Raw genomic sequence first — 15883 nt, 5'->3', positions numbered from 1 at the left:
AGTTGGGGGGCAGCCTGTCAAAGCCTTTCTCGAGAGGCTGCTAAGTGATATTTGCCCCTCTTTGCAAGCTAAGTTAAAGCCTTCATCAGGCAAGGAACACTTTATGCAGAATCCCACAAAAGGCGCTGGCGCGGTCAGAGATAAAAGCGGGTGCTAGCAGGAGTGAGCAGGAGCGGGGCTGCTCGGGTGACAGCCGCTGATGGATTGTTTAAGGGAAATAGACTCCCCGTCTTGGCTCAAGCCGCCCCCGGCAGCAGCCCCCACCCAGCACTTAATAGTTTCAAATGACCAAGCTTAAAAGGGAAGTGCATGTCAATGGCACTTGATGACCCCCACCCAACCCTCCCCCACATCTGGCCCCCACTCTCACCACATCTGGTCCCTTCCTTCCCCCACATATGACCCCAACTACTGGTGGGGGGGAGAGCAGGGAGAGGAGCAGCCGGCAGGGGCGGGCCTGATGGCTAAAGTGGAGGCAATTTTGGTCCATTTTCTCAGTGCTGACAAATACCAGGTCACCCCCCACCAACACACACACACACATACACACACACACACAGATACAAACACAGGCACCCAGAGGCTTTAATAGACACATACAATTTTGTAAAAACATACTGTGTTCCACCTACAGAAACACCAGGGGAGTACGTGAAGGGGAAGGATGGAAGAGTCCCAGGAGCCACCAGAATTCTTAGAGAGACAGTCTTTCAGTCTGTCATTTTACAGATGAGGCATTTGTTCACTCTCTTTGCCCCACACCCATACACATATGAATGTACAAATGTACACATGTGTGAACATTTCTAGGCTCCAAGACCAAGGTCCATGCCAAGCCAGCATCTGCTCACTCTGGCTTCTTGCTTAGCCACAGGGCCAGGCCTGGGAGGACGAGGAGAGTGAGCTGGGTAGTGGGCATCTGTGAGTGCTCAGGAGGAAGAGAAAGATGTTCAGGGAGGCAGCTGGGCAGTGGCTGTGGGCACTGGGACTGAGTTGGGGTGGGGGGGGAGCCAGATCAAGAGGAGGAGGAGGGAGAGAGGAAGTCTTGAACAAGATTGATGGTCTCCTTGCCATTAAGAAAAAAATTAGCCAGTGGCGGCCATCATATTAAAGGGTGAAGAAGCCGTGAATTATTTTCTTAAAGATCTTATCGCTTACAATGATAATTTTACCTTGCGAAAGGCCACTTTTAATGAGGCGAGGAGCCGGGCACAGAGTCATGATTTAATGCCAGCGGTTTTTTTCCCAAGCACATTTTCCCGATCTTGTGCCCGTGTTTAAAAAGCGCTGGTGACCTTTTTTTATTCCACTCGCCCCAGGTGTGAGGCGTCTGAGGCGGAGGAGGAGGCCCTGCCTCTCAGGGTTTATCACCTCCCCGGGGGCCCCTCACCTCTCCCTTCCACAAAGAGATAGATGGATGAGGAGGAGTGAGGGGATACTGCCTAGTGCTGCCTAGAAAGCTTCACAGAAGCTTTCTGTGGAGGAGGAGGAGGAGAAGGAAGAGGGGGAAGAGAAAGAGGAGGGGGAGGGAGAGGAGGGGGAAGAAGGAGGGGGAGGAGAAGGAGAAAATGGTGATGGTAGAAGTAGAGGAAGAGGAAGAAGAGGAGGAGGAGGAGGAGGAAGAGAAGGAAGAAGAGGAGGAGGAAAAAGAGGAATAAGAGGAGGAGAAGAAGCATAAAGAATTAGCTGAGATCACCCGCACTTTGGCAGGGCCCCCAAAGAGGCTGGAAGGGTCCAATAGCCCCTCAGGATATAGGGAAGGAAACTGAAGCAGGAGAAGAAAAGCCAGGAAGTGGACCAAGCTTCCACAGGTAGCAAGCACCAGAGCCAGGCTTCCTGTTCAGCATCTCTGATTGCAAGGAGCCCTTCCTTTGTACCACCCCTCTTGTCCTCAGTCCTCCCTGGCTGGGAGCCTGGCTGGCCAGGGCTGGAGCCAGGGAACAGAGGATTGGGGAGAGGGACATGTTGAGGCAAGAGGATTGTCAGCAGGGAGAGAAAGGATGAGAGCAGAGACTCAGGTTCAGCCTTGTGTGGGATCCAAGGATTTCATCTTGCTCTTCTCTCCCATCGTGGCCCACAGCCCTGGGTAGTTGGGGGAGAAGGGCCAGGAAACCAAGGTAGGAAAGATGGAGTCCCTAAGCCACAGTCCCTATGGAGGATGAGGCAGAGGAGTGGATCTATGCTGCCGGTGTCCTTGCTCCCTTCGATGGACTCTCAGGCTACTTGGAAGGTATTAGTCACTGAGCAGAATGTGATGAGTTTGCCCTGCTTCTCCAGAGGCCTCTGACAGCTCCTTCTCTCCATGCTAGGAGAGCACAGAGGTCCCATTCCCACCTAATTTTCCTGGCCCTTCCCCATCGAAAGCCTAAGAACAGAGAGACTGTGGCAGCTTCTAGCCCAGCCCCCACCTCCACCCTGGACCCTCACGCAGTGCCTGAGGATGCGGGCAGAATTCGGGTCACATCCCAGCCGCTCAGCCCAGGAGATAGAGGATAAATGACCTCTCTCTCTTTCCCAAATTGCTTTCTTTGGGCTGTCACCAGCGATTTCAAACAAGGGGGTGGGGGTGGGGTGGGGCTATGTTGGTGAAAACCTTTGGAGGGAAGGAGGAAGGATGAGTGGGGGGAGCAGGGCCTGCCAAGCACAGTTCTCTCCCAGGCACAGAGCGAAATCCTCCCCCCCCCCCACTGGAGCCAGCCTCTTCTCCAGCCCACAGCCCAGCCTCTGGCTGCCAGGGAGGGGGATGCCTCAGCTCTTGCCAGTCCCACAGGCACAGGCCCCAGCACCCACTCCTGACCCATGCTTAGCATGGAAGCACTTCGGCACAATTTAGAAACAGACAATTTATTAATCGAAGCAGCGTGTATGCAGAAGAGGTGCTAAGATTGACAGCTGGGGATTGGTTTGAGCCTCGCCTGTTTCCAGAGGTCATCTCTGAGGCTCAGGAATAAATGGGCCCAGCGTTCCGCCCCTGCCTACCCGCTAAAAACTAATACATAACGTTTAATTTACTGTCTCCATAGTGGGGCTGGCCATTTTTCACATAATAATATTGGATTAGAGGCATTCATTCACCAGCCAGGCAGAGAGAGCAGAGAGGGAGACAGTGATGCTGGAAGGAACCCTGGGAGGGGAGGCAGAGGGCTTGGGTTCAAGTGTTATCTCTGTTACTTAATGACCTGTGTGGACTCAAGCAAGTACCTTGACATGTCAGGGTCTCAGTTTCCCACTCTATGAAATACAGAAGTTGGAGCATCTACCTCAGAGGTTCCTCTTTGCTCTAAGTTCTGTGATCTTATGGCAAGGAGCCTGGGGCTTTGAGGGCAAAGCAGGATTCTTGGCTTTTCCCTTTTCTATGGAACAGGTTGGCTAACCCTAGGCTGACCAGGGGCCCTGGGAAGGGCCAGAGCACTCCGCTTTCTCCTTGTAGGCTTCACCCTCAAAGTACTGATTCTCCCTACCTTCTCTAGCTCCTGAGCCAGCCAGGGTCCTCAAAAAAAAAAAATAACAGGGCTGAGTGTCAGCCCCCAAAGGGAATGACCTCAAGGGTATAAGGCATTATACCCTTGGGACCTTTGGTCCCAATGAAGAGCCCACAGTCCTAGGGTAAGCAGCCAACCCCTAGAGCTTCAGGTATCAGGGTCAGCCTGGGCCAGAGCAACCCAAGGAGGGTGAGGTCCACCTGGGTGGAACCTGGCCTAGAAAAAAAATTCAGGCAGTTTGGCTTCAAGGATCTAAAGGGGCATCATGGAAAAGAGGTGAGACCCTCTTCTGGGCCAGGGGGTAGGGGACAGGTCAGGAAGCAGATTGAAGTTCCATGTCAAGGCAAATGTCCCAACAATTACAGCTGCCCCAAAGTGGAATGATCTACCCAAGTGTTTCCTCTCACTGCAAGGCTTTGATCTAAGGCTAGGTATGGAAATTGGTCCATGACAAATCCCACTTTAAGGTTGGAAAGGCACTTATTCTAAGTTATCTCATCTGAGCCTTACAACTACCCTGGAAGGGAGGTGCTGTTATAAGCCCCATGTTACAGGTGGGGAAACTGAATCAGAGAGAGGTTAAGTGACTTAGCTAGGGTTACCCAGCTTGGATCTGAAGCAGGATTGGCACTGAAGTCTTCCTGGCTCCAGGCCCTGAGCTCTAGTCATGGCACCCCCAAGCCGTCTGATCAAATGAGATGGTCTGGGTAAAGTACTTTCAAAATGTGAGCTTGGATTCTCCCAATTCTTGTACTTCTATGCCTCTCATTGCAGTCAAGCTAGCTTCCAACATCCTTTCTAGAAGTTCTAAGGAAATGCTGAGAAAATTGACTTGGGCCAGAAGGAGGAAGGGAGCAAGTGGCCACCAGGCCTTCTCAACCAACCATGAGGGAGAGGTAGAAAGCCTGGCCTCACTTGGAGCCATTGGGGGAAGGGGGTAATCAGTCATTCTTTCAATAAGTATTTATTAAACACCTACTGTGTGCACACTAGTCACTGTGCTGGGTGCTAAGGCCATAGAGATGACAATGAAAGAGCCCTTGCCCTCAGGGAGCTTATATTCTATTAGAAGGATCTATTGATCTATCTGTCTCTCTATATTTATGCACATATATACATTATATACACACATATTTCCATTATATACACACAATGCATTATATATGCATGCATGTATATATGTATATACACACATACACATTGTATACACGTAGATATGTGCATACCTGTACACATTTTATATATACATATGTATATACATTATACACTGCATAGATATATACAGGCATTTTATATACAGGTGTATATGTATATACCCACATACACTATATATACACATGTACATGTGTGTGCATTACATACACACATGTACATACATGTGTATACATACACACATTACATATATGCATAGGCCTGTACCCATATATGCATTATGTATATACACATGTGCACATGTATATACCCACATATACTCTCTATATACACGCATGTGTATATACACTCATAATATGTATATGCACGTATGTATTCATTATCTATACATACATATGTGTATGCATGTATACATTATCCATACACACATACTTATATATACATATACACGTTATATACACATGCATACTATATATACCCATGTATACATTCTATATACACGTGTGTATGTATATGCCCACATCTACTATATACGCACATAGGTATATACACTCATACACATATGTGTGTACATGTACACATTGTATGTATATGTACACACATGTATACATTATATATACACACATACATATATATCTGCACTCTGTGTATATATGTATATATGTTGCCCCTGGGGCTGAGCTTTGGAAGAAACAAGGGATTCTAAGGGTGCAAGTGAGAAATAGAAAGGCAACCCAAGCTTTGGGAACCATCTGTGAAAAGGCATGGAGGCAGTGGAATGTAATGGGTCTGGATGGAGCCAGGTTGAGAAGGCTTTAACTGCTAAATGGGAAATTTGTATTTTATCCTAGACCTAATAGGGAGCTAGTGAAGATCTTTGAGTAGGAGAGGGACATAGTTAGATTTGTATGTACTTCAAGGATTATCATTTTGGCAACTGTGCAGAGGATGGATCAGAGGGACAAAAGACTGGAGGCAGAGACCAATTAGGAAGTTATTAGAGTAGTCCGGGTGAGAGGCAATGGGGGGGAGGGGTCTGCAAGGGGGGTGGTGGTAAGTGTTAGAGCAGAGAAGGGAGCTTAAAGGAAAGAGGTTCTGAAGACAGAAATGACAGGACTTGGCAACAGATTGGATATGGGGGTGAAGGCATTTGAGGAGTTGAGGGTGAGACCCAGGAGGCAAGCTTGGCTGCCAGGGAAGATGATGCCACCCTCACCAGTAATAGGAAGCCTGGAAAGAGAGGAGGGTTTGGAAGGGAAAGATGATGAGTACTGTTTTGGACACGGTGAGTTTGAGGTATCTCTGTGATAACCAAAAGGTAGTCAGTGATGTCAGGGCCAAGGGGTCAGAAGGGAGACAAGGCCTGGATATATAGACCTGGGACTCACGTGCAGAGGGGTGATCACTGAATCCAAGTTCTTCCTGCAGCCTATCTGACCTTTTGTCTTTCCCTCCATCCCCTCTCTCCTGATCTAACAGCTAAAAAAGATTGATTGCCAAGTCATCAGCAAAAATGTGCTAGGCCTCTACTGTGCATTGGCAGGTGGAGCAGAGCCCATCCTGGGAGAGGGCCCTACCTTTGGAGCCAAGACCAGGAACCATTGCTTCCCAGTTGTATGACCCTGGACAAGTCCCTTCCTTTGGAGGGGCTTGAGTTTCCTCCTCTGTGAAGTAGGGATGAGACTGTCACTCTCTCAGTGTTGGGGTGAAGTTGTGTGATATGAGACCCTTTGGGTCCTGCACCCTGGGACTGGCCTTGCATCTGATCATTAAAGCCTAACATCCCAGTCCTCAGTGCTCTAGGCTGGCTCTGGGGGTCTAGGGGAGGAACCCTGACCTCGAAAAGAGAAGCCTTGATTGGGAGAAGGGAGAGGAGATATGAGAGCTGTGTTTAACTATGTGAAAGACTATCCCTCTGGGGAGAAATCCTCCTTGGTCTGTGGCCCAGGAACACTGAGAAGACCTGGGAGCTGTCCAGCACTAGGATGGGCTGCCTGGAGAGGCAGAGGGAGAGGCGCCTGCTCACTGGAGTTCTTCAAGAAGAGACTGGACAGCCACTTGGCAATGCACATGTGGTAGATGCTTGTTCAGTTCTGGGTCCTTTCCAGCTCAACCTTCAAATGAATCAGCCCCTCGTCCTGGTCCTAAGGGAACTCCTATAGAAGCCCGGGCCAGATTGCGATCAGGGTCCTTAGACCCAGGCTGAGCTCAGGCAGAGGGAAGATTGCTGAGTGAACCCAGGCAAGGCATTTCCTCCCCCCTACCCTACCCCCAGCCCTGGGCTTCAGGCTCCTCACTGTGCAATGGGGGTGCTCTATTAACCCTCCTCCACTAGCTCCTTCAGAATCTATTGGCAACAGAGCCTTACAGTGCTTGAGAAGTAGAGGCATCCATGTTGGTATCACCAGTCAAAATCTGCACTTCTGCCTGGGGAGATCAGGAAACACTCTCTGATGGTGGTGGCACCTGAACTGGGTTTTGAAGGATGGTAGCTTATGACCAGACACAGTTTGTTCTCAGGCTTACAGTGAGATGGGCCTCCCAGCGGAAGGGTCACTGACATTCAGATGGGGGGGGGGGAAAGAGTAAACCCTTCCAGATGGACTACCAGGGGAAGGTTATAGGAAGGATTGAAGAATCTGTGTCCCAGCCCCTACCAACCTCCCCTCTTGTTTTTATTCTTCCTACAGTCTCTCTTGTTATCAGCCTCGATCAAGCGAGAAGGGGATTCGCCCACAGCCTCTCCACATTCCTCAGATGATCTACACCACTCTGACAGATATCAGGTGGGTCTTTGAACCTCACACATGTGCAGTACTCCCTAGCAGGAGACAATCTGCTAGCATGGGAGTAAATGAGCCCATCATTCCCATGCCCAAGAGCTGGGGGGCTGGGGGTGGGGAAGAGGGAGGATGCGTCTCTGCCTCTCCCTCCAAACTTACCCCCTGACTCTATTCCCTCCCCCCCAGAGAAGGCCTGCATGACCACTCAGACTTTTGGTGGTTATGTGTACCCAGCACTCTAACCCCTGGTTGAAGATCGGAGTCAGGAGGTAGCTTTGGGGTAAACTAGGGAAAGAGTGAGGAGGACTTTCCCAAGGCCAGGCAGAAATTTTCAGTCTAACAGATCTGCAAGGGGGGGGGGTGTCTGTAAGGCTATCTAGAAAGACTCAGAGTCCTGGATTGTCCTTGTAAAGGTGGGAAAGCAGGCAGGCACTGAGGACTCAAACCCTAGGCTTTGGCCCTGGTTACATCCACCCCCAGCAGAAGGGGCATGCAGGAAGCCAGAGTAGGAGCTCAGGACCACCATGCAGGATGCTGCCAAGGCCAGGCCTGGTAGCCTGGAAGCCTGCTGGCCCAAAGGTAAGTCTTGTAGAAGTGTTAGTGGAGGGTCCTTGAGAGTGATGGAGGCAAGCCCTCTCCTTCTCCCTCTCACACCGACCAGGGCTACAGGCTTGGGTCTTCTAAGGTCTGTGAATGCCAATGGACCAGAGAAGATGGAGGTCAGCCTGGGCAGGGCAGTGATTTGGGAGACCTCTACCCTAAAAAGGGGGCTGAGAATGTTGTGGGGACCAGGACAAGAGACAACAAAGCAGCCTTGCTTCTGCTTCCTCCCTCTTTCCAGGGAGGGAAAGTCAATGGGTCACACACAACTGGAAAGAGCCTCAGATCACCCATCCCCAGTCAGTAGTTTCCCTGACCCATCTCTGCCAGTGGGCTCTTGGTGTCAAAGAATTCACAGGGATTTGGGGGAGCCCCTCAAAAAGAGGCAGCTAGGAGGCAGAGAAATGGATCCAGAAGGCAGAGAAAGAGGGAGGGAGGGAGGGAGGGAGGGAGGGGGAGAGAGAGAGAGAGAGAGGCAGAGACAGAGAGAGAGAGAGGCAGAGACAGAGAGACAGAGAGAGAGAGAAGAAGGAGGAGGAGGAGGAGGAGAAGAAGAAGGAGGAAGAGAAGAAGGAGGAGGAGGAGGAGGAGGAGGAGAAGAAGAAGAAGAAGAAGAAGAAGAAGAAGAAGAAGAAGAAGAAGAAGAAGAAGAAGAAGAGGAGGAGGAGGAGGAGGAGGAGGAGGAGGAGGAGGAAGAGAGGAGAGGAAAGAAAAAAGGAGAGGAGAGAGGAGAGGAGAGGAGAGGAGAGGAGAGGAGAGGAGAGGAGAGGAGAGGAGAGGAGAGGAGAGGAGAGGAGAGGAGAGGAGAGGGAGTACTGGACTTGGAGTCAGAAAGACCTGAGTTAAAACCCAACCTCAGACTCTTACTAGTTGTGTGACCCTGGGCAAGTCATTTAACCTTGTTGCCATAGTTTCCTCACCTGTAAAATGAACTGGAGAAGGAAATGGCAACACTCCAGCATCTTTGCCAAGAAAACCCCAAAGGAGTCACAAAGAATTGGATGTGACTGAAGAACGACCAAACAACAGCAAGACTTGAGGTAGTGGTACTCCAGAGATGGTCTCCTAAAAGCACATGTCACCACCCTTTTATGACTCTTGGGTCACAGCCTAGGAGAGCATTGGCTCTGTTCGTCTCCTTGTCATGCTGTTGACTTATATTAAACTTACAATCCACTAAAACCTCAGAGTTTTTCAGAAGAGCTACTGTCTTCTACCTGGTCCTCTCCCATTTTGAACTTGTAAAGTTGATTTTTTTAAACCCAAGTAAGAGATTTTATATTTGTCCCTAAAATTTCAATCATCTTATTAGCTTCAGCTCCATGCTCTAGCCTGACTGTTAAAATCCTGACTTTGATATCAATGTGTCAACCATTCCTCCCAGCTTAGGGTTCCCTGCAAATGTGGTCAGTCTATCAACCAACATTTATTAAGTATCCACCATGCACCAGGCACTGTGCTAGGTGCTTGGGATATAGAAGCAAAAGGGAAATGGGCCCTGCCCTCAAGGAGCTGACTTTCAATGAAAGGAGGAAGAGATTTGTTCACAGGTAAGGAGATAGGTGGAGGAAGGTATACCAAGAGCAAACAAAATATGTGTGATTTTGCAGGGGCAGGATACATGGATGGAGTAAGTAGGGCAAAACTGTGCAAGCCTAATACAGACAGATTCCTGAGGCACTCCACTGGAGACCTCCATCCAAGCTGACATTTAAGCTTTCCTGATGATTCTTTGGATCCAGTCATTTAACGAGTTTCCAAGTCACCTAAATGTCTTATCTCCTCCAGGCCATCTCTCTCCATCTCCTCTGTGTGACAGACTTTATCAAACAATGTAGCTGCAGCATTTCCCAAGTGGACCAGTCCAGTTGTCCTGTCAACAGTGGAAGGATGATGGGACCACTTCTGGCCCTGATGGAGCCCAGCTGGTTCTTTCAATCCCCTTTCCCAGGCTAGATGTAGAGAGGTATCTCAGACTAGGGGAGAAGACTCTGGCCTTGAATCTCCTACTGGATTCTTTCTAGCTGTGTGATTATGCCTTGGTTTCCTTATGTGTAAAATATAGGTAATAACCACTGTCACACCTATTCCCCAGGGTGGTTGTGAAGATGAATGAGATCTTGTCTATAGAGGGCTTTTGGTAACCCCAAAAGTGTTCCAGAAACATCCTGTATCATTCATTTCTCCCAAGCTATCACTTTATAGAGACCACTTTAGGATGCTGCCAGTAACTGAAGGCTCTTCTCTTTGGAAAGATCAGGAAATGGTTACTTTTCTTATAAGAGAGATAGAGAAACAGAGAGGTAGAGAGGAAGAGGGGCAGAAACCAAGAAAATAGTGATAGATGTGGGAGAGAGAGGGAGAGGGACAGACAAAGGTAAGGAGACAGACAAAAATAGCAACAAGAGAGAGACAAAGATGGGTGAAGGAATGAGAAAGCATTTAAGTGCCTACTATGTGCATGGCACTGTGCTCAGTACTGCCAGCCCCTGCTCTTAAGGATCTCACTGTCTAATGGGGAAGACAATACAGAAAGGAGGTCTCAGCAAAGTCCAGTGGAAAAGTCCTTTGGGTATGGTGACAAGGCAAATAGATGGAAATGCATCTTCTTTGATATTATTTCCACTGATTCCTTCTGTTTCTGATGCTGAGCCATGTGAGAAGGCTAAGGACTTGAAGACTGAGAACTTTCTTTTCCAGGGCTTCAGTCAATGTGGCTCCTAAGAAGCTGGGGCCAATGTCCCAGCCAAGGCAGTCACTAGATCCCATCTGCACAAGGGCTGCTGCCCTGGGTGGTGGCTGTGGAGGAAGGACTGGAAACAGGACTAATGGCCTGGGTGGGAGGTGCTGCTATTTCTGGGCCTCCCATCTGAGCCTAAAGGGAGATGGTTATTGACATGGTGGCAGAGGAAACCAAAGGGGAGATGGCCAGGTACAGAGCAGAAGAAGGAGGTTATATGGTAGAGAAACAGAAATAGAAAAGGGAGGAAAGGAACCCCTTGGTGTCTCAGATTAACAGAACAAGACACAAAGGAAGGGAAAGAGACAGAAAGAGTGGGGAGACAGGGCCTTAAAGAGGAAAAGGAGAGACATGGAGAAAGTAAAGAGGCAGGAGAAAAGAGAGACCAAGAGAGAGGAGGGACAGGGTGAGAGACAGGGAGGAATACAGAGAAAAACAAGTTTGAAAGAGTGGAGGATACAGGCAGATGAAAGAGAGATTAATTCAGCAAACGCTGATCAGACAATTATTGTGTGCTAGGTGCTGAAGCAGACTTGGCTCCTTCCTTCAAAGGACTTGGAATCTAAAGGGGCTAGGGCCCTAATATGGAGAGCCAGGATACATAACATTGTCTGTTGGTGCATCAGAATGGCATAGAGAACTTTGTAGAGGCTCAGATACTCGGGGGTGGGCAGGGTGGGGGGGGGGGGGGAGAGGTTGAGTCATTAACAACCAGCTTGGGGCAGGCTTCTTGAGAGATAGACCTAGATACACATGGTGAGTCATTCAAGGGCAAGGAGGAGGAAGGCATACCAGGGAGAAGGACCAGTGTGAACAAAAGCCAGTGGGAGGATTCAGAGTATGAGTACATCACAGAGACACAGTCAGCTTGGCTGGAGTATAGGGCACACAGATACATGAAGGGGAGTAGTTACTAAGTACCTACCACGTGGAAGCTAGGCCCTAGACTGGGAGAGTGCTAGGGCTACAGTTACAAAGACTGAAACAATCCCAGTTCCAAAGGAACTGACATTCTAATGAGGAAGATAACAAGGATATGTAAGTATTGTTGTTCAGTCATGTCCAACTCCATGTGACCCCATATGGGGTTTTCTTGGCAAACATACCGGAGTGGTTTGCCATTTCCTTCTCCAGCTTATTTTACAGATGGGGAAACTGAAGCAAACAGGGTTAAGTGACTTGCCCAGGGTCACACAGCTAGTTAAGTGTCTGAGACAAGATTTGAACTCAGATCTTCCTGACTCCAGGTCTGGTGCTCAATCCACTATGCCACCAAGCTGCTCCACATTTAAGTATATGTAGCATAAATACAAAGAGAATAAATATCAATATATGCAGAGTAGGGGGTTACAAAGTAGTTGGGGCAGGAGGGCATTTGAGGAGGGGGGATTCATGCAGATAATGGTGCTTGAGTTGTTTTGAAGGAAAGATTCTAAGAAGTGAAGGTGAGTGGGGACTGGATTCTGGGCATGGAGGTCAGGCCAGTGCCAAAGCATGGAGTTGAAATAAGGAGTGTCTCTTGAATATGAGGCACAGAGAGGTGTGCTTGGCTGGACTGTAGAGTGTAGAAGAGTATGTAGTATCCAATGACATTGGAAAGAGAGGTTGGGGCCAGGTTTGAAGTGTTTAAAAATGAATTTGAGCCTGAGAAGTAAATAATAATGAGGAGGAGGAGGAGAGATGACATTTACATAGTATTTTGAGGTCTTCAAAGTACTTTTTCTTCTTTATGACAATGACAACTTACGGTGGCACCAGGTTGCAGAAGGCTTTGAATGTCATTCAGTGGAGTTAGTGAGAAGAGCTAGGAAACCACTAAAGGGTTTTGAACAGAGAAGAGGAGGGAGGGGGATGGGGGGGGGGGAGAGAGAGAGAGAGAGAGAAAGACTGTAACTCCTCAAAGGGCCTCATTCCTCCTCAGCTGAGGCCTTCTTTCCTGGGGCCAAGTGGAGGCTCTCTGGGTCTCAACTTCCTCATCACTCAAATGGAGAGGGAATTGCTGTTTCCAGGCTCTGGCCTGGACTCTCTGGGGATATGAATGAGGAAGTCATGATTCCTACCTTCATAGGCTCACGATCTAACAAGGAAGACCAATCATATACAGATAATGACAATGAAGATCACCAACCTGGGCAGGGAAAAGGCCCATGGAGGAAGGGAATGAAGGGGGTATCAACAGATGCATTGTGGAAGCTCAAAGGAGCAAAAGAGGAACAGGGAGGGTTCCTAAGGGGGCTTCTAGAGGAGCTGGCACATGAGCTAATACTGGAAAGAAGATGGGAATACCCAGGAAACTAACTGGACAAAGATTCAGAGGCAGGAGGTGCAACTGAAAGTTCAAGGAACAGCATTTAGCCTAGTTTGATTGAAATTCTGGGTACCTAAAGGGTCAAGTTAGGAGATTATCACAGTCATCTAGCCAAGAGGTGGTGAGCAACTGAGCCGGAAATCCAGAGGTGAGCATCACAGAAGCTCCAAGGTGAGAGGGACCCCAGAAAATAATACCCTTCCAGCTCATCCAAAGGAGTAGTACAAATTGAAGTTTTCTTCCACTTATTTGCACACCAAGGCTAGTCACTCCCTTGGTGGGGAGTAAGGTAAGGGATAAAGACTTAATAGGAGGCAGGAAGTGGCAAGTCATGCCCTCCAGAAGGACAACTGGCATGTTACCTTCCAGACCCACACATCCAGCTCCAGACCTGGCCCCAAAGCTGATACATAAAGGCCTGGGGGGCTGGCCATGGGGTGTAGTAGGACTGGAGCCCAGGCCGGACAGCTGATACACGGTGTTCTGGGCCAAGGACAGCAGATACCCAAGGTTCTATGGTGTGAGGTCAGGACAAGGGCAAGATCCCAGGACAAATAAGACCCAGACAGATGGCTAGTACGAAACTTCTGAGGGGGGGCAGATCCAGACAGACCCTGACAGGCAGACCCATGACTGATAAAACCAGATACATGAGGTTCTAAGGGATGTGCCACGGCTGGGTCAGAACAAGACCGAAGAAACCACAGACAACCCACAGGCTGATAATTAAGTTCCAAGGGTTGGACAGGGCCCGAATCAGACTCAGACTAGAAGCTGGGGTCTATCCATACTGGGAAACATCGAAGGGGAAGGGTGGTGGGAGAGTCAGGCCCCCACCATTGATACATGTAATGATACACCACAGCTACATCCCATTCTAAGGGGTGGAGCCAGACCCATAGGCCCCATGTTGATACATGTTAATACATCACATGGGGGGGGCGGGATACAGACACACACCCCATGACTGATACATATGGATACATCACCTATATTGTGGATACATCATGATACATCATCTAAGGGCCCAATGTTTGATACATAATGACAAGTCCTGCTCTAAGGGGTGAGGTCAGAACCGCCCATCCCAAGCTGATACATACTGACACATCCCGTTCTAAGGGGGTGGAGCCTCAGACACCACCCCCTCCACAGCTGATACGTAGAGATACATCACATTCTGAGGGCCCAAAGATTGGTACATACTGACAAGTCCTGCTCCAAGGCGTGGAGTTAGACTCTCAGACCCCAGGTTGATACATACCGATACATCACCTGGGGGACGGGGAGGGGGAGGGGAGTATCTGTCACACGCACCCCCACCAGGGTAGATAGATATGTACGGATTCATCACATTCTAGGGGCCCAGTGGCTGATACATAATGACAGGACCTGCTCTAAGGGGCGGGGTCGGACCCGCGGAGGGGAGGGGGCGGGGTGGGCGGCTCGGGCGGACACTCCCCGTTCTACGGGGCGGGGGCAGACTCGCAGACCCCCAAACGTTTCTGCCCATTGATGCCCCCCGCACTGAGCGGCCCACGGCTGACCCATATTCATGCACGGTGGTCCAAGAAGGCCTGGCCGGCCGGGGTCAGCCAACCTTCGGACACGGCCAGTCCCAAGGAGACGGACCGGCCCCACAGTTGCGGGTGGTGGGAGGTCCCCCTCGTCCGAAGGGGCCGCCTGTGCGCCGCGGCCCCGCCCCCTACGGGCGCTGCCCGTGACCTCTTACCCCGGGCGCGCGGCGGCAGCGGCGGTCACATGACGAGGGCCAACATGGCCGCCGCCGCTGCTGGGAGCTGAGGCGGCGCCGCCGCCGGGCAGCCGCGGGGAATCCGCCCGCATCGGCGGCCTCGGGGCCGGGCGGGGGCCGGGGGCGGCGGCGCGGGGGCCGGGGGCGGCTATGCCGAGGGCCCGGAGCCGCGGGCGCAGCGGGGCGGCCGGCGTGGGCGGCGGCAGGAGGGAGGAAGTAGGTTTGTTGACACGGGCCGGGCCTGGGGGGAGGGGCGGGGGCGGCCCCGGGAAGGGAGAGGGGGCCCTGGGAGGGAAAGGGAGGGGGCCTCGCCTGTAGGCGCCCCACCGCACCTCGCCCCAGCTCATCGTGCTCCTCTCCTTCCCTCCACTCTCCGCCGCCGCCTCCGCCGTGCCGCCCGCCCGGATTTCCCCTCAGACCTTCCTGAGAGTGAGAGCCAACCGGCAGACCCGGCTGAATGGTGAGTCCGGACCCCAGAGCCCTTCCCGGCCCAGGATATCCACTAAAACTGCACGCCAGTCACTGATACACGGGGACGGTGGGATTGGGCACTAGAAGGCACTTGGAGAGCTTCAGAGACCAAATGGTCACATTTTACAGATGGGGAAACTGAGGCTCAGAGTCCTTAGCATCTCCGATCTACAGCAGAAGAGACATTAGAGGTTATCTAGTCTTACTACCTCATTTTACAGAAGAGGAAATTGGGGCTCAAGGAAGTGAAGGGACTGGTCCAAGGTCACCCAGGCACTACAAAACAGACAGGATTTCCACCCAAGGTCTTTGCCTCTACATCCCCTTTCTCAGGGAATACATCAGTGTGCTCAGTGCTTCTGCTGCCCAGACCACCTCACTGGGCACACACCTTCACTCTGATCCCACTTTCAGGAGCCTTCCCACTTCTCTTGGGGCAAGAAGAGGGAGCCTCAGCCCGTTTTGGGGACCACCTCCAAGGAGGCCACAACTGCTCCCCCTTGGAGTGCTGGAGTTGGGTACAGATGCTCCACTCCCAAAAATTCCAGAATCCCTTCAGCCTAAGCCCCTGGCGCAGGCGGTAGGGAGAGGCCC

General features: G+C 50.7%; 1 protein-coding gene across 2 annotated transcripts in view; it reads left to right on the top strand.

Annotated features, from left to right (window-relative positions):
• RNF220 (ring finger protein 220) overlaps positions 1-15883 on the top strand; it is a 247914-nt gene that overhangs the window by 207224 nt on the left and 24807 nt on the right. The window contains exons 4-5 of one of the 2 annotated variants that reach the window (XM_036758017.1): positions 7325-7420; positions 15236-15278. In XM_036758017.1, the coding sequence (XP_036613912.1) occupies positions 7325-7420; positions 15236-15278 (139 nt within the window). Of the gene's footprint in view, positions 1-7324; positions 7421-14968; positions 15035-15235; positions 15279-15883 lie in introns of those variants that run through there. The other variant, XM_036758018.1, reaches the window with a different exon arrangement.

This window comes from Trichosurus vulpecula, chromosome 4, assembly GCF_011100635.1.
Source record: "Trichosurus vulpecula isolate mTriVul1 chromosome 4, mTriVul1.pri, whole genome shotgun sequence".
In the NCBI taxonomy this organism is placed as follows: Eukaryota; Metazoa; Chordata; class Mammalia; order Diprotodontia; family Phalangeridae; genus Trichosurus; species Trichosurus vulpecula.
Note: the sequence above shows the minus strand (reverse complement) of the source record. Positions and strands in the feature narration are given on the sequence as shown.